The following is a 19,391-nucleotide window of genomic DNA, read 5'->3' on the forward strand; positions in this document are numbered from 1 at the left end:
CCAGATTTCTGTTGAGTTCAAATTCCACCATCTGTCATGGCAGGGTTTGGACGTCCCCAGAACGTTATCTGGGTCTCTTAAAAGTAAAGAGTGTTTTCCTTAAAGCCTAGTGGTAGACCAATCAAATCACATCTAGAACACAGCACCTTACACTTGCCTTTAAATAAATGTAAAAGTTAGCTTCGAGTCTATCTCCTTACACTACTTTGGGGGAGGGATTTGATCTGGTCCATAAAAAACTGGGGACTCTTGTTTTGGATAAAAAATCTCTAATTCTAGGTTGGGTTTTGCTTTATTGGACTCAAAAACAGTGAGTGGTGAGTGTTGGTGTCCTCTTATTGGGTGTTGCATACGGTTGGATTACAGAGGGATTACTTTCTGTAATAATAGCTCTTTCAGAGGCTAAGAGTTTCCTGGGGGTGAAAGCAGTCACTTTGGGTGGTTTACAGAAGGTCAGGATGGCAGACGTTTCAGAATTGGGGGACAAACTGAAGTTGGGATTGCCTTTGTCCCTGAGGAAAGGGGTGGTAATTGCAGCAGTAACTCAGCATTTACAATGGCCAGGAATGCAATCAGAATCTTTGGAAATGGCTAAAATTCAATTGCAAATAAAGCAGTTTGAATTAGAGGTAATGGCAAGAGTGAAAAAAATGAAAGCGAGGCAAAAGCAAAAGAGAGGGAGATAATTACAGTGGAACAAAGAGCAAAAGAATTAAAACATCTCAAATATGTAAGGAGTGGTGATGGCCTGGTAGTATAATCACTGGGCTATTAATCCAGAATCCCTGGTAATGTTCTGAAGTCCCAGGTTCGAATCCTGCCATAGCAGATGCTGGAATTTGAATTCAATAAATATCTAGAATTAAAGGTCTAATGATGACTATTGTCAATTGTTGGAAAAGCCCATCTGGTTCACTAATGTCCCTCAGGAAGGAAACTGGACTACATGTGACTCCAGACCCACAGCAATACGGTTGTCACTTAACTACCCTCTGAGCATTTAGGGATGTGCAAAAAATTGCTGCCCTGGCCATTACCCCCATATCCTGTAAAGGGATAATAAAGATATGAAAAGGAGGTGAAGCAGTTTGAAATGCAATTATAAGCAGAAAGAAGGGTTAAACTTTGAGAAGAAAGAGAGAACTTTTGAACTTCGGAAGTTGGAACTGAAAACTGAAAGTTGACTTAAAATGGCAGAGGTAAAAGTGACAGGTGGGAGTTGAGATGAAGACATTGATGACGAGCAATCCCATTGTAGCCAAAGGCCTAGTTGATATCTGGATATTAAATATGTGCAAGCGTTACCAAGGTTCAATGAGAAGGATGTTGAAACCTTTTTTACTTCATTTGAGAAAGTGACTAGATAAGTGAAATGGCCACTGACCTTGGGGGTATTGTTGATTCAAACGAAATTGGTAGGTAGAGCTAATGAGGTATTTGCATCACTATCAGACATGGTATCTCGGGAGTATGAGGAGGTGAAAAATGTCTTCTTAGGTGCATATGCACTAGTACCAGAAGCGTACAGGCAAAGTTTTAGGAATCTAAGAAGGGAACCTGGTCAAACATACATAGTGTTTGAAAGGATGAAACAAAATAACTTTGATAGGTGAATAAGGGCATTGAAAATTGATCAAGCATATGAAACATTCTTAGAGAGACTGTTACTTTTGAGAAGTTCAAAAATTCACTTCCTGAAGTTGTGAGAACTCGTGGAAGAGCAGAGAGTTAAAACTGCAAGATTAGCAGTAGAAATGGCAGATGATTATCAGTTACATAGTTCATAACTTTGGGCGGCACAGTGGCTCAGTGGTTAGCACTGCTGCCTCACAGCAGCAGGAATCCAGGTTTAATTCCAGCCTCGAGCGACTGTGTGGAGTTTGCACATTCTCCCTGTGTCTGTATGGGTTTCCTCCTGCTGCTCCAGTTTTCTTCTACATTCCAAAGGTGTGCAGGTTAGGTGAATTAGCTACATTACCTGTAGTGTCCAGGAATGCGTAGGTTAGGTGGATTCGTCATGGAAAATGTAGGGTTACAGGGATAGGGTAGTGGGGGTGAGACTGGGTGAGATGCTCTTCAGAGAATTAGTGTGAACTTGTTGGGCCAAATGGCCTGTTTCCACACTGTTAGGATTCTACGACCTCAAAGTTGGCTTCTGACATCAGTTTCAATCCGTGAGGGATAGAAATTGGGGGACAAAGAAATCCTCAGGTGGTAAGGGAAAAGGAGATCCTATTGAAGATAGTTTACCACAGGTTAAAAAGGAAACATGGGGGAAGAGAAGTAAACAAGAAAACCATCAGGTGTTTTCAATGAAATAAAATAGGCCACATGAAGTCACAGTATTGGTGGTTTTAAAAATAAAACAGAGAAGATGTTTGTGGGGAAACAGGGTAACCCCATGGGGTTGTTGAAGTGCTAACGGAAAGCACAGTTGAATCAAAAAAGTTACAAAAGAATGTTACGGCCTGGTCATGAGTTGGTTAAGAAGAAAGTGCCAGATTGCTTAAAGAATTTACTCACATGGGTAAGGTTTACTCATGTGTACCAGGAGGAGTAGGTAAAAAAAATTCCGATTTTAAGAGATATGGAAGCAAGTCAATCTATTATGGTGAGAATTGAGATGATATGTAGTGTCAGGAGTGTTGCTATAAAATGTCGTAACATTTAATTCATGGTGAGAAGTGTCCCATTAAAGAAAGTGCCTTGGAGAGTCCAGTGAAAAGCGGTGATGTGGTAGTAAGAGTAATAGGAAAATTCTCTTTTCTGGATATGCAGTTTATTCTCGGTAATGATATAGCTGGATCACAGGTGGGAGTGATGTCTTCTGTGGTTGAATAGCCAGTGGAAAATCAAGCAACTGAGGTGTAACAGCACGTGGATCCTGGATTTTTCATGATTGTGTGGTAACAAGGTCACAAAGCCACAGGTTGAAACAGGAGGAGAAATCAAAGAGCAACAATAAAGGAATTGAAGTTCAATTATCAGAAAATATTTTTGGTCAAGTGATTGAGAAAAAACAAGAACAGATGGAAAATAAAGTGGATATTTTTAGTTCAGAGTGTTTTACTGAATTACAACGCAGAAAGATGGAAAGGTAAACAAGTCGTATTGAAAAACATACACAGAAGAAGAATCTGACTGTATCCAGAATGTCACTATCTTAAAAGTGGTTAAATAATACATTATTTATTAAGTATTTCAATAGACTGAAGGTCATACCAATTCTTTTTTATTTGTAATTTAACTGTGATGTAAGGATAAAATGTGTTTTGCTTAAAGCCTGGTGGTGGACCAATCAAATCACATTTGGAACACAGCACTATACACTTAGCATAGACCCTGACTTTTACATTTATCAATAGGGGATTTATTAAAGGATGATGGTTGGATTATCTCTTGTTGAACATGGTCATTGTCTGATCATGACCATGGGTAACCATCCAACACAGTCGACCGTTCCCACTTTCTCTCCATACCCTCTGATCCCTATAGCCTTAAGAAATATATCTAACTCCTTTCTGTGAAAGAGAATTCGATGGCTCACCGCTCTCTGCGTGAAGAAAGTTCTCCTCAACTCAGTCCTACCCCTGGTTCTGGTCTCCACAGTCATCAGAAACATCCTTCCTGCCTTTATTCTGTTTGGCTCTGTTAGAATTTTTGAGGTTTTTATGAAATCCCCCTTGCTTCACCCACCTCCCCTCACCATTTCTTGTAAACTCCAGTGTATATGGTCCTAATCCAGTTTCTCTTCAAAAATCAGTCCTTCCATCCCAAGAATCAGTCTTATAAGCCTTCATTGCATTCTTCCCTAGCCAAACTATCCTTCCTCACATAAGGAGACCAAAACTGCTCGGAATGCTTCAAAGCACGGTCTCACCAAGGTCCTGTACAATTGCAGCTACACATCCCTGCTCCTGTTAAGTCTATTTTGCCTCTCCCTTTCTCCACATGTACCACCTTGGACTTGCCCATATTAATTCCTTTTGTGCATTCATCTGCCAAGTATTCTAGATCATATCCATGCAATCAATTGGCATCATATTCACTGTTTGGCAAACTTTCACATTTACTGTAAACAGTATAGTTGCACACCTTTGTCTCAGAATGAGAAGATTGAGGGTCTTCCTAATTGAGGATTGGACATGACAATGGAAGCGAACATGATATCGTGGGGAAATACTGAGTCTTACAAGCTGTTATCAAAATACTCATTACATTCGATTCTCCAATGCTCATCCATTTTTTGCCATTCTTTTACTCGTCTATTTAAGGCAAAAAGTCATGACCAAACTGCAATCACAAAAGTGCTGTTTGTGTTTCCATAATGAGCCTGAGTATCCATATGCTTTAAAGTTAAGCCAGGCATTGAGTGCTGGCAGGCCGTTGATCATTGGCTGGGATGGCGTAGTGGCACAACACAGTTGGTGACCCTGAGATAGTAGGAACTGCAGATGCTGCAGAATCTGAGATAACAAGGTGTAGTGCTGGATGAACACAGCCTAGACTAGGCCCGAAACGTCAGCCTTCCTGCTCCTCTGATGCTGCTTGGCCTGCTGTGTTCATCCAGCTCTACACCTTGTTATCACAGTTGGTGACCCTGTCTGTTCACAGTTTCAGTATTGAGGATGTTATGTTGGATGGTAGATTTAATCCATCCTGCCCTGTTGAATCTCCAGTAAGACTTACCCTTCGGGGGAAATCGGACCTGTAAGGGAGCTCAGCTGAGTCTGAAAATAACTTCTCAGAGTAACATCACATCAAAGTCACGAATTGTAATTGCTTTTTCAGCTACGACCATTGAAAGCGACGCTTCAACTCCGGTAATTTTGAAACATGTAAACTTCTAAATGAGCAGAGGCAAAGTAAGAGTTCATAGGTACAAGAGAGTGAGCTGATTTCGGAGTACGGTGAAGAATTTCAACCTACTTCTTGTCTCCAGTTTATAGTTAGTAGTATAAGAGTAAGGTTAGAGTACGTTAATGTACAAGTAATTAAAGTTAGAACTTTAAAAGATTAATATGTGGCAGATCAGATATGTCAGCAGAAGGCAGGATTTGTGAGGTTGATGGAATCGATGCCTTAACCAGAAGACATCTGTGAGCTTGAATTCAAGAACTAATTGAGAATGGCCAGTACTTGTGAGGTCTTGTGAAAACATTTTAACAATAACTTTTTTGTTGCAAATGTTACCCAGTAAAAATGTATAGAGTGCTGTTTACTACTTAAAGGCTCCTTAATTTTGGAAGAGATAGAACATAAGAACAAAAGAACTGGGAGCAGGAGTAGGCCGTCCGGCCCTTCGAGCCTGCTCCGCCATTCAATAAGATCATGGCTGATCTTTTCGTGGACTCGGATCCACTTACCCGTGTTCTCACCGTATCCCTTAATTCCTTTATTGTTCAAAAAAAAATCTACCTTATCTTTAAAAACGTTTACTGAGGTAGCGTCAACTACTTCACTGGGCAAGGAATTCCATAAATTAACAACCCTCTGGGTGAAGAAGTTCCTTCTCAATTCAGTCCTAAATCTGCTCCCTCTAATCTTGAGGCTATGCCCTCTTGTCCTAGCTTCACCTGCCAGTGCAAACATCCCCTCTACTTCTATCTTATCTATTCCCTTCATAATTTTATATGTTTCTATAAGATCCCCCCTCAATCTTCTGAATTCCAATGAATATAATCCCAATCTACTCAGTCTCTCCTCATCGCCAACCCCCTCAACTTAGTGAACCTCCTTTGCACCCCCTCCAGTGCCAGTACATCCTTTCTCAAGTAAGGAGACCAAAACTGCACACAGTACTCCAGGTGTGGCCTCACCAGTACCTTGTACAGCTGCAACATAACCTCTCTGCTTTTAATCTCAATTCCTTTAGCAATGAAGGACAAAATTCCATTTGCCTTCCTAATTACTTGTTGTACCTGCAGACCTATCTTCTGTGATTCATGCACAAGGACACCCAGGTCCCTCTGCATAGCAGCATGCTGCAACTTTTTACCATTCCAGTAATAATCCTTTTTACTATTACTCCTACCAAAATGTATGACTTCACATTTATTTACATTGTATTCCATCTGCCAGATCTTTGCCCACTCACTCAATGTATCTATGTTCCTCTGCAAAGTTTCACAGTCCTCTGCACACTTTGCTTTGCCAGTCATCTTAGTGTCATCTGCAAACTTTGACACCCTACACGTGGTCCCCAACTCCAAAGCATCCATATAAATTGTAAATAATTGCGGTCCCAACACCGATCCCTGAGGCACACCACTAGTCACTGACTGCCAGCTAGAACAGCACTCATTTATCCCCACCCTTTGCTTCCTGTTAGTCAACCAATCCTCTATCCATGCTAATACTTTACCCTTAATGCCATGCATCCTTATCTTATGCAGTAGCCTCTTGTGCGGCACCTTGTCGAAGGCCTTTTGGAAATCTAGGTACACCACATCCACTGGGTCCCCATTGTCCACCTCGCTCGTAATGTCTTCATAGAATTCCAAAAGATTTGTCAAGCATGACCTGCCCTTCATGAACCCATGCTGTGTCTGCCCAACGGGACAATTTCTATCAAGATGCCTTGCTATTTCTTCCTTGATAATAGACTCAAGCATCTTCCCCACTACAGAGGTTAAGCTAACCGGTCTATAATTCCCCGTTTTTTGTCTACTTCCCTTTTTAAACAGTGGCGTCACATTTGCTGTTTTCCAATCTGCTGGGACTGCCCCAGAGTCCAGCGAATTTTGGAAATTTACCGCCAGTGCACCTGCTATTACTCCCACCATCTCTTTTAGTACCCTGGGATGCATTCCATCAGGGCCAGGAGACTTATCAATCCTTAGCTCCATTAGCTTGCCCAACACTACCTCTTCCGTAATAATGATTGTTTCCAGGTCCTCACCTACCTTCGTCTCTTTGTCAATTACTGGCATGTTATTAGTGTCCTCCACTGTGAAGACCGATACAAAATACCTGTTCAATGCCTGGGCCATTTCATCATATCCCATAACTAAATTCCCCTTCTCATGCTGTAAAGGGCCAACGTTTACTTTAGCCACTCTTTTTCATTTTATATATTTATAGAAACTTTTCCTAGATGTCTTTATATCTCCCTATGACCCTAAAGGGAAATAAAAGTGTGTGGGAACTAATACAGACCAATAACCATCATTTGAATACTTTAAATAGAAAGTCTGTACTGCACGCAAAACAGAACTGTTCACTGTACCTAGGTACATGTGACAACAATAAATCAAATCAAATCAAATCAAATCTTGTACATTAAGTGCCCTGAGAATTAATGGCAGCCAGATTTCTGACCTGACAGTTGACGTATACGGTTATTATTGGAATTCAGAAGATTGAGGGGGGATCTTATAGAAACATAAAATTATAAAGGGAATAGATAAGATAGAAGTAGAGAGAATGTTTCCACTGGCAGGTGAAGCTAGGACAAGACAGCATAGCCTCAAGATTAGAGGGAGCAGATTTAGGACTGAATTGAGCAGGAACTTCTTCACCCAGAGGGTTGTTAATCTATGGAATTCCTTGCCCAGTGAAGTAGTTGACACTACTTCAGTAAACGTTTTTAAAGATAAGGTAGATTTTTTTTGAACAATGAAGGAATTAAGGGATACGGTGAGAACGTGGGTAAGTGGATCTGAGTCCACAAAAAGATCAGCCGTGATCTTATTGAATGGCGGAGCAGGCTCGAAGGGCCGGACGGCCTACTCCTGCTCCTAGTTCTTATGTTCTTAATGTGGCACCACAGGAAGTGGTCAAGGTGAACAGTGTGGAGCAGGATCTCCAGAGATTTTGCTCATTGTGACCCACAGTAGCTGCTTGACAATGGCTTTGATCCCATATCTGTGACAGCATGTGGTGGGAACTATAAGGGTAGTGGAAGCAGAAACCCTCATTACATTTAAGAAGTACTTAGATGTGCATTCGTGATGCCAAGGCATACAAGAGCATATACAGGCCAAGTGCTAGAAAATGGGAATAGAATAGCTCAGTAGTTGTTGTTGAGCAGTGCGGACTTGATGGGCTGAAGGATTTTTTTCTGTGCTGCAGATTCCTATGGACTCTTTATTGTTTCATTGATAGCATCTCCACATGTAGCGAGTGCTGATAAGAAGTATTGATTTCCTATCTCAGCCATGCCATTTGCCTACACAAAATGATCATGTTTTGATCTCTCATCAGCTTTGCTCTTCCTTTCAATTCTTTCAACCTAGTTTTTACTAAACATTTTGAAGAGAATTTTCAGTTCCCTCTTACATTAAGCCCTAATCTGTCCTCATGCACCCCTTCCTCTTTTTTACATTTTCTTGATGTTTTCTGTATAAAGTTTTATTTTGTGCCACGTTACTGGATTCCTATTTATTTTAAGATTCCTTCTGGTTCATTTTAATCTTGACGTTTTTTAGATATTGAGCAGCTGTAGCATTGGATTCACTGTCTTTTTCTGATGGTAGTCCGGAATGCGGATACTCTGTCATCAGACCATCTCACTTATAGAGGTCACCGATCGTTCAATTATTGTGTTATTTACCAGCTTTGCGTTCCATGTCACCTGGGCCAAATCCTTCAGTTTATAGTGTGACAAAGCCAGAAACTGTAACTTTGTGCATTGATTAAAGAAATGCCTTCTGTACCTCAATCTGAGATTTCACTGTGTTCTTGCAATTTCTCCATCAGAGTTGTGCTCTTGTCTCAGAGATCATTAAAACATAATATCACACACTATTTTGTACTTACTCATGAGATATGGGGATTGTTGACTGGGCCGGCATTTATTGCCCACTCCTAATTGCTAAGAGTTAAGAGTCAACCATATTGCTTTGGGTCTGTAGACTTGTCCAGACCAGGTGAGGATGGAAGATTTCCTTCTCTAAAGGACCTTCGTGAACTATATGTGTTTTTACAACAATCAGCAATGGTTTCATGGTTACTGTTAGGCTACCATTGTAATTTAGGATTTTTAAAATTGAATTAAAATTAAAATTTCATGGTGTAAATCAACCCATGTCCATAGAATAATAGTAGCACCGTGGCTTAGTGGTTAGCACTACAGCCTCACAGTACCACGGACCTGGGTTCGATTCCAGCTGCCTTGGTCTGGGTGGATTAGCTGTGGTAGTTATGGGATGGGGTTTGTAAATAGATTGGAGTGAGATGCCCTTCAGAGGGGCAGAGCAGACTAGATGGGCCAAATGACCTCATTCCACATGGTAGGGCTCTTGTTAACCTGGAATTCTCAAATTAAACATGAGTGGGCTTGAGCAACCAACCTTTGATTAACAAACAGAAACAGGCTAAAGATCATAATACAAGCTGATTAGAATGACAAAGTAAACAGCGAGAAAACAAGAGACACACCTATTCCCATCTATTTCCAATAATGAGCTTTAGACATTTGCCATGATGAGAGAAGGTGATTAATTATCAATTGATCCATGGGAATTCTTTTCCACTGGATCTACAATAATTTTACATTTGCTCAAATTCCACTTTTCACATTGACTGCAAACAGTGTTACCTTGAAAACAGCCTTTTATTTTTATTTTGTAAAAGAATACATAGTCACGGAGATGCACAAATTCTTTTTAGGAGTACACAATTGTTCAGTGAATTTAAACATCAAATCATTCCAATGTTTCATACTCTTACTTTAAAAGACAACCTGCAAAAAGAAAACACTATTCACTGAACCCTTCACAGACTGAAATGGAGGAAATTGTTAATAGCTCAACAATGTAAATGAAAATTTGGTAAAAATATGAATGAAAAGCATAGAAAATAAGAGAGGAATAATTGAGCCTGTTCTGCCATTCAATATGATTACGGCTGATCATCTAACTCAGTCCCCTGTTCCCACTTTCACCCCATAGCCTTTGATTCCTCAAGTCCTAAGAAATATAGCTATCTCCTTGAAAATAATTGAGAATTAAATGTGTATTGAAGTAAGAACATACATGTGGATACCAGATTCGATTATTACCCAACAGGAAAGCAGAATTGTTCTTGGGATTCTAGTTCTTGCCTGGTACGTTGTTAATAGTTGCTTGAGATTTTGAGCTCATGTAAACAATTTAATACATTGCTTGAAGTGACCAGATCTTGTTTCAAACATCAAATCAGTAAATTTGCTTTCCATTCATGAAAGTTCATTCCTTACAGAAATGTGTTGGCTGAATGGTCTATTGGAAACTAGCTTACACTCTGCTGCACTAACTAGTAAAACTAATTAGTTTATGTGGAGATTAATGGGGTCAAACGTTTCCTCAGAAAGGGCAGAGAGCATTCCACATTTCTTCAGTTTGCATTGCTGCTACAGGATTCATACTGTAGTTTAAATTATTTCCTGATGAGACACTGATGCCACGGAGTTTTAGTTTCTTCAAGATAGATGATTTTAGTGAAATGCTCTCTGGGTCGTCATACCAAACCTCATGGTACTTATCACCTTCCTGCCGTAAAAGCCAAAGAGTTATACAGATAGGAGATGCTTTTAGGTCAATACATAGCTCTAGAGACAATGCTGAACATCTTAAATAACAATATCTAAAATACATTAACCTTGTATCTGCATTAAAGTATAGGTTTAGGTGGAATTTGAATATCCTGTGGATTATTGATTCAGGAACATTTCCTTCACCAGCTGTAGTGTGGAGATTTCCCTTGTAAAGTCACAGAGCTTCATCAATTTGCTTGCCTCACAGTTTAACCAGTTAAATTTTGGAACGTTAGAGCAAAAACAGAAAGTCCGTGTGTTTGATTTGGGATTACAAGAAGAGATAGTTCTAATCCTGAATTATAGTTTAGGTGTTAACCAAGTTTGCTACTTGTATCTAAGCTTAAATTTTGTCTTATAATAAATGGACGTATTTGAATCTATTAAAGAAGCCTGGTGAAAGTTCTTTTTTCTTTTTGGGATTTTGCAGGACCATATTTGCCATTCTAATGATTTAATTTAAATACCTATACATCTGTGCAGCAGAGGGGCTTGACTACCAGAATATTCCTGAAATCTCAGTCATAGCACTGATGCCAGTCATTAACACTTTTTGTTGTATTGCTCTCCACTCACCCCAACTGTCTTGTAGCTGATAGGCTCACTGTGAGCCACCAGCAGTGAACCAGGAAAAGAAAATGGCATTAAGAGGAGCAGGGTCAGCTAGAAAGAGAATAAATGCAAATAAGTAGCCACTGGGGAAACCTTTTGCTAGGTGACTGAGGCTGAAAGGCGCTGAGTTGGGAGTTGTCGGGATCAGGGCAGGGGTTCCCAAGTCCATGATGGGAATTGCGAAGACCAGGATGAAATAATTCCACAGAGGCTGGTATCCTATCACCAAGACACCCTTTATTTGCATGTGGAGAGTCCTTGACAATGCTCCAGCACAGCCTGCTCTAAGAGTGAACAGAACCTCTGACAATCCTGTTTATATCTGTCAGCCAGGGCTCCCTGATTGGACCAGATTAATAGCCCCATTCAGGGAACTCATTCTATGAGGTCCACCTGGCTGACCTCATTACAATCACTACATCCTTCCCCAACAGAGGCCGGTTCTTTTTTTTTTTGTAGCTCCTCCGGGGGCATTTTAGCACTGGGTCAAGTTCCTCCAACCCTGCTTCTAATATTCTACATGGTTCACCTGAATGACCTCGTTACAATCACTACACAGTTGTCCATTTTCTAGGAAGCCCCCCGCAAGGAATGCTGAGGCTGAGTGGGCAGATGGTGAGGAGTCAACTCTCGAGCATTTTGTCTACCATGGCCTAGGCAAGGAGTGGGGGAGGAAGGGGTTTCACGGTGGCTGAGAGAAGGAACGCACTGTAATTTTGATGAAGAGTCAACAGACTCGAAAAGTTCACTCTGCTTTCTTCCCACAGATGTTGCCAGACCTGCTGAGGTTTGACAACAATTTCTGTTTATATTGCTGTAAGATGGAGGTCATGAGCAGGGAGCCTACAAAGAGGAGTGTAGGAAATTGGAGAGGCTGCACAGGGTCTGCAGAGACAAATAGGAAACTGCAAGTTTGGGAGAGGGAGGGTGTAAACACGAGAGAAGAGTTTAAACTCGTCAACAAATGAATACCCTGTTCATTGTAGGTCATTAGTTCTGAGCACTTGAATGCAGAATCTTTACCTTTGAAGCTCCACGTGTTCAGAAGTTAATATATTGAGAAAAATATAGTGGACATGATTATAATGGATACTGTGTTAAATTCAAATCTGAGATGCAGTAAAAAGTTAGTAACTGCCTTTTCTGCCTTCTCCCAATAACCCTTGATTCCCTTACAGATTAAAAATGTCTCTTGCAGCCTTGAATATACTTAATGGCCCAGCCTCGACAGCCCTCTGCAGTAAAGAATTCCATAGATTCACTACCCTCTGACAGAAGAAATGCTTCCTCATCTCTGTCTTAAATGGGCAACAACTTATTCTGAGATTATGCTGTCTAATTGTAGACTTTCCCACAAGAGGAAACAGCCTTTCTGCACGTACTGTGTCAAGTCCTCTAACAGCTTTATATGTTTCAATAAGACCACCTCTCATTCCTCTAAACTCCAGTGAGTACAGGCCCAATTTACTCAGCCCCTCATAAGACAGTCACCCCACATCTGGGATCAGCTAAGTGAACCTTCTCTCAACTATCTCCAATGTAGTGTATCTTTCTTCATACAAAGGGCCCAAAACTATTCACAGTATTCCACCTGGTCTTACAAGCGCCTTGTATTGTTTTAGCAAGACTTCACTATCTTTATGCTCCATTCTCTTTGAAGTAAAGGCCAGCATTCAATTTCCCTTTCCTATCAGCACTGAGTTTAGATGCTCACTTTTTATGATTCATGGACAATGATCCTAAATCCCTCTGTTCTGTAGCTTTCTGCAGTCCTTCCCGATTTAAATAATACTTAGCTCCTCTATTCTTCCTGACAAATGCATAAATATACATTTTTCACGCTATATTCAATCTGTTCCTGCTCATTAAACCTGTTTTTATCCCTCTGCAGACTGTTTTTGTCATCCTCACCACTTACCTTCCCACGTTATTTTTGTGTCATCCATAAACTTGGCAATAGTACATTTACCTTCCTAATTTGAGTCATTAATCTATGTTATAATTGGTCCCAGAAATGATCCCTGTGATTCTCCAGTAGTTCTGGATTGCCGTCCTGAAAATGTCCCCCTTATCCGAACTCTCTGTCTTCTATTAGTTAGTCAATTCTCTATCTATGCTAATATACCATTTCCAAAATCATGGGCTCTTACTCTCATATAGTCACATAGCACAGAAACAGACCCTTTGGTTCAATCAGTCCATGCCAAACACAATCCCAAACTAAATTAGTCCCACCTGCCTGCTCCTGGCCTGTATCCCTCCAAACCTTTCCCATTCATGTACTTATCCAAATGTCCTTTAAGTGTTGTAATTGTACCCACATCCGCATTCCTCAAGATGTTCATTCCACACGCAAACCACCCTCTATGTAAAAAGTTTGCCCTTTATGTCTTTTTTAAACCTTTCTCCTCTCACCCTAAAAATATGCCCCCTACTATTGAACACAGGTGCTCCGCAATACCTGTCCATCACCGATGTAGAGGAGGCCACCTATCCGCCCCACCCTTCCCACTCACCAATCTCCACTACCCCTACCTGTATCCACCTATCGCCATCCCACCTCCCTTCACCCAGCCCCACCTCTCTTCCCTCTATTTATTTCCCTTCCCCCTCCTAAGTCCTGATGAAGGGTCTAGGCCTAAAACATCAACTCTCCTACTCCTCTGATGCTATCTGACCTGCTGTGTTCCTGCAGCTCCACACTGTATCAAGATTACTGCCAGTGCATCTGCTGTCTCTGTAGCTGTTTCCTTTAATATCCTAGGATACATCGCATCAGGTCTGGGGACATATCAGTCTTTACCCCCAATAGTTTCCCAACAAGATTTTCTCTAGTGATAGTTACTGTATTTATTTCCTGACCTTCTGTCCCTTGGTTATTTAATACTTTCAGAATACTATTAGTGTCTTCTGCTGTGTAGATTGATGCAAAGTATTTATTTAATTTCTCTGCCATTTCCTGCTTCCCTATCTTATTTCCCCAGCCTCATTCACTTTTGCTTCTCTCTTCTATTTTATATATTTAAATAAACTCTTGCTATTCATCTTGATATTACTTGCAAGTTTGCCATCAACTCCCTCTTTATCATTTTGGCAAATATGATTGAAATGTATTTGCTATAAACTTACCAAACTGAAATGAGAGTTTAGGGTGATGTCTGTTTGTGTGTAAAAATGTGTATCGGTTATTTTGAAAAGCATTTGTTGCTGAGTGATGCCTGATGTCTTGTGCTAATTGAAGTACTGCGATGTCTAAGAAATTACTGTTTGCCTTATGTGTTGTGGTTTTTGATTTATTGTAGAGTTGATAATAATTCAGCATATTGGTAGATTCTTCTAATTCTCATAGAATCTAAATATCCCATTTTTCTACACAATTGCAGAAGGCATTTTTACTGTGTGATTTAATAAATAATTCAGTAAGGATGGAAGAGGAACTCCTGAAATCAATCCAATCTACCATTGAAAACAAAAGGTAGCTTTTGACAAAATCACTAAGAAGAGCCAAAGAAAGCACTTTTTGTCCTAGATATCCATTTCGTAGCTCACATTTCCCTCCTAATTTCATACAGGTAGCAAAGTTTGACATGTTATAATCAATTCCCTCCCCTACATATTTTCAGTTAATTTGTTCAAATGTATTATGACACGCTTTAAACCCAGGCTTTTCTGACCCAAGAGGTAGAGACACCGCCATTGTACCACAAAAGCCAGTTCCCATTCCTTCATCTAAAGTCACTGATGTAGATTGTAATTAGTTGAAGCCCAAGTATTGTTCTTTGCAGAACTCAACCAGTTACAGCTTGTTTACTTTAAAATGACTAGTTTATTCCTATTGTCTGCCCCATGTCTATAAAAGATATTACATATTAATCATATAACATATTAGCCCCCAAGAGTGTGATTCTGGTGTAACAATCTCTCATGGGCACCAATCGAATGCTATTTGAAAATTCAGATACACCAAGTGCAGCTCTTAGAAATCAGAAAGTCCCTACAGTGTGGAAGCAGGCCATTCATCCATCAAGTCCACACTGACCCTTCAAAGAGCATCCCACCCAGTCAAACCCCTTACCTTCTTCCCTGTAACCCTGCATTTCCCATGACTAATCCACCCAGCCTACACATTCCTGGTCACTACAGGACAGTTTAGCATAGCCAATCCACCTAACCTGCACATCTTTGGACTGTGGGAGTAAACCAGACCACCCGGAGGAAACCCACACAGACACAAGGAGTATGAGCCATCATACCGCCCCTATCCATTTTTGTAGTTTTACTCTCAAGAAACGGTAACATATTTATGACTTCCCTTTCACAAATCCATCTTGACTCTGCTTAATGATTATGATTTTCCAACTGCCCTGTGAGACTGCCTCTCGAAGGCTATGATGTTAAATCACAGGTATCCAATCTTCTGACCTGATACCGATCTTTGCAAAATTGTAAACTTTTTGTTTCAATTTGGCAGTCTTACCAGGTAAACGTAATATGGGGCTTTGTGGTAATCATCCCAGTATCTGCCTGTAATAGATTTAGACAGCTGCTGCACAACTTCTTTGAATGGTATCGACTTCATAAGGTAAGAACTGCAAGGAGCACCTCTGTAAGGATTTGCAGGCACCTGACATCTACCAGGCTGTAAAATAAGAAAGATTGAGAGAAAGAGTATTTGTGAACATGGTTACATTGATAACTTCAAAAATGTCCCGATATCACAGTGGAGGGAAGGGTCTAGAATCCATGATAAAGTGAGAATTGATCACTTAGAAAATAATAGTAGGATTGGACAGATTAGACATGGATTTATGAGAAAGGCAATTCACGCTTGCTAAACGTGTTGGAATTTTTTGAGGACATAACGAGCAAAACAGATACCGGAACCAGTGGATATGGTGAATTTAGAATTAATGATCGACACAGCAGGTTTGTAATCACAATTACAGCATGTAGGATTGGTGGTAACATACTGGCATGGATTAGGAATTGGTTAACAGGCAGTCAACAGAGTGAATAAATTGGCTATTCTCAGATTGGCAGACTATCATACTTGTGGCTCCACAAGAATCAGTGCTTGGGTTCCAGTTATTCACAATCATAGTCATACAGCACAGAAGCAGACTCTTTGGCCCATATCCCTTTAAACCCTTTTTACAGCATCCGCAGTTCTTTTGGTTTTATTTTGAGGAAGGATCTGAAACGGTAACTCTGCCAGACCTGCTGAGCTTTTCCTGCAACTTTTGTTTTTGTCCCTCTAAACCCTTACTATTCATGTACCCTTTCCAGATGCCTTTCAAATATTGTAATTGTATCTCCTTCCAGCACATTCTCTGGCAGCTCGTTCTGTACACGCACCACCCTCTGCATGAAAAAGTTACCTCTTAGGTCCCTTTTAAATCTTTCCTCCCTCACCTTAAACCTATGCCCTCTAGTTTTGGATACCCCTACCCTGGCAAAAAGACCTTTGGGTATTCACCCTATCCATTCACCCTGTCACTCCTTGGCCCATCTGATCAAGGTCCCATTGTACCCTGTGATAACCTTCTTCTCTGTCCATTACACCATCAATTTTGGTGTCATCTGCAAACTTACTAACCATACTTCCTATATTCACATCAAAATCCTTTATATAAGTGACAAAAAGCAATCAACCCAGCACCAATCCTTGCTACACACTGCTGGTCACAGGCTTCCAGTACACAACCCTGTACCACCACCCTTTGTCTCCTATCTTCAAGCCAACTTTGTATCCAGTTCGCTAGCTCCCCCTAGATTCCAGTGTGATCTAACCTCGCTAACCAGTCTACCATGCGGAACCTTGTCGAACGCCTTGCTGAAATCCATGTAGGCAACATCTACTGCTCTGACTTCATCAATCTTCTTTCACCTCTTCAAAAAACGCTATTAAGTTAGTGGGACATGATTTCCCACACTAAGTTATGTTGACTATCCTTCATCAGTCCTTGCCTTTGCAAACGCATGTAGATCCTGTCCCTCAGAATCCCCTCTGACAAACTCCCCATCATTAATGGCACCACATTAACCATCCTTCAGTATTCAAGCACCTCACCCGTGGCTGTCGATGATACAAATATTTCAGCATGGGGCTCAGCAATCTCTTCCATGGCTTCCCACAAATTTCTGTGATACACCTGATCAGATCCCAGGGATTTATGTACTCTTATACATTTTAAGACCTCCAGTACCTTCTGTTCTGTAATATGGACACAACTTTATTTCCCCAAGTTCCCTAGCTTTCATGTCCTTCCGCACTGTAAATACTGACGCAAAATACTCATTTAGGATCTCACTCATTTCCTGTGCTTCCACACATAGACGGCCTCATAGATCTTTAAGGGGCCCTATTCTGTCCTTAGTTGCTGTCTCGCCATAGATGATTTGGATGTGTGGATGAAATATATTTCAAGGCTTGCTATTGACATGAAATTATCGAGGAACATGAGTTGTGAGGAGGGTACAAAGAGGTTAGGTTGTTGTTTTGGACCAATGCAGGCATGATGGGCTGAAGGGCCTTTTCTACGTTGTAGATTTCTATGACTCAGAGGTTTTAAGGGAATAGACAAAGTAAGTGAACAGGAAAAAACATGGCAAATGGTACATGATGTGGAAAAGTATGAAGTTATTCACTTTGGTAGGAAAGACAAATGCAAAACACTTCATAAATTGTGAAAGATTGAGAAGGGGTGATGTTCAAAGGGAACCTCGATAATCTTGCTTCTTAAGTCACTGAAAGCTCATGTAGCTGCAAAAAGCAATTAAAAGGTAAATAGTATAGAGTCACAGAGATATACAGCATGGAAACAGACCCTTCGGTTCAACTCGTCCATGCTGACCAGATATCCTGAATAAGTCTAGCCCCATTTGCCAGCATTTGGCCCATACTCTTTAAACCCTTCCTATTCATATATCTATCCAGATGCCTTTTAAATGTTGCAATTGTACCCGCCTCCCCCACTTCCTCTGGCAGCTCATTCCATACATGCACTGCCCTCTGCGTGAAAAAGTTGTCCCTTAGGTTTCTTTTAAATCTTTCCCCTCTCACCTTAAATCTATGCCCTCAAGTTTTGGATTCACCCACCCTAGGGAAAAGACCTTGTCTATTAACCCTATCCATGCTCCTCATGATTTTATAAACCTCTATAAGTTCACCCCTCAGCATTCGATGCTCCAGGGAAAATAGCCCCTGTCTATTTAGCCTCTCCCTACAGTTCAAACCCTCCAACCCTGGCAACATCCTTGTAAATCTTTTCTGAACCCTTTCAAGTTTCACAACATCCTTCTTATAGCAGGGAAACCAGAATTGCATGCAGTATTCAAATAGTGTCTAACCAATGTCCTGTACAACCGCAACATGACTTCCAATTCCTATACTCAATGCACTGACCAATAAAGGCAAGCATACCAAACGCCTTCTTCACTGTCCTGTTTACCTATGACTCCACTTTTAGGGAACTGTGAACCTGCACTCCAAGGTCTCTTTGTTGCAACCCTCCACTGGCAAAAGGATTTGAATACAGGAGTAAAGAGGTCTTGTATAGCATCTTGGTGAAACTGCACCTTGAGTATTGTGCACAGTTTTGGTTCCCTTATTGGAAAAAAAAAGGATATTTTGACATTGTAAGCATGAATCACATGTTAATTATACTCTTAATATACTCCTAGTGTACTGTAATATATTCAGTTGCAAGTGCCCCATGGCTTTCTGAGGTAGAGAATTTAAAAGATTCACCACCCTCTGAGTCAAGATATTCTGGTATCTGAGTCCTAAATTGCATATCTGTTATTCTGAGATGGTGTCCCCAACTGGAAACCTTGGATGAACGGGAAATCCACTGCCTAATGAAGACCAGTGGTGTGGCATTCAAGTCAGACAACCCAGACCTATACAGGAAATCCACATATGACCTCCACAAAGCCATTAGAGATGCCAAGATGCAGTACTGGACCAAATTAGAGGCCCAAACTAACTACACGGACACCCGCCACCTATGGCAAAGCCTACACAACATAACGGGATACAAAATGAAGCAGAACAAAATAGCGAACAAAAACACATCCCTTCCTGATGTGCTCTGCTCAGTTCGAGCGGAGTGCCAGTCATGCGGTGTCACCTGCCCCGACAACCCTGAACGGGCCGTTCCCTCTGTCACCACTGCAGATTTCAGAATGGTCTTCTTGAAAGTAAGCCCGAGGAAAGCGACTGGCCCGGATGGAGTCTCCAACTGTGCACTCGCAATCCTGT

General features: G+C 40.9%; 1 protein-coding gene across 1 annotated transcript in view; it reads right to left on the reverse strand.

The window, feature by feature from the left end:
• Positions 1–19,391, reverse strand: part of LOC125484144 (di-N-acetylchitobiase-like) — a 75,263-nt gene that overhangs the window by 13,331 nt on the left and 42,541 nt on the right. Inside the window, exons 4-5 of the mRNA XM_048601563.1 lie at positions 19,261–19,387; positions 15,606–15,767 (exon numbers count right to left, since the gene is read on the reverse strand). Coding sequence (XP_048457520.1) covers positions 15,606–15,767; positions 19,261–19,387 — 289 coding nt within the window. The remainder of the gene's footprint in view (positions 1–15,605; positions 15,768–19,260; positions 19,388–19,391) is intronic.

This window comes from Rhincodon typus, chromosome 10, assembly GCF_021869965.1.
Source record: "Rhincodon typus isolate 14 chromosome 10, sRhiTyp1.1, whole genome shotgun sequence".
NCBI lineage: Eukaryota > Metazoa > Chordata > Chondrichthyes > Orectolobiformes > Rhincodontidae > Rhincodon > Rhincodon typus.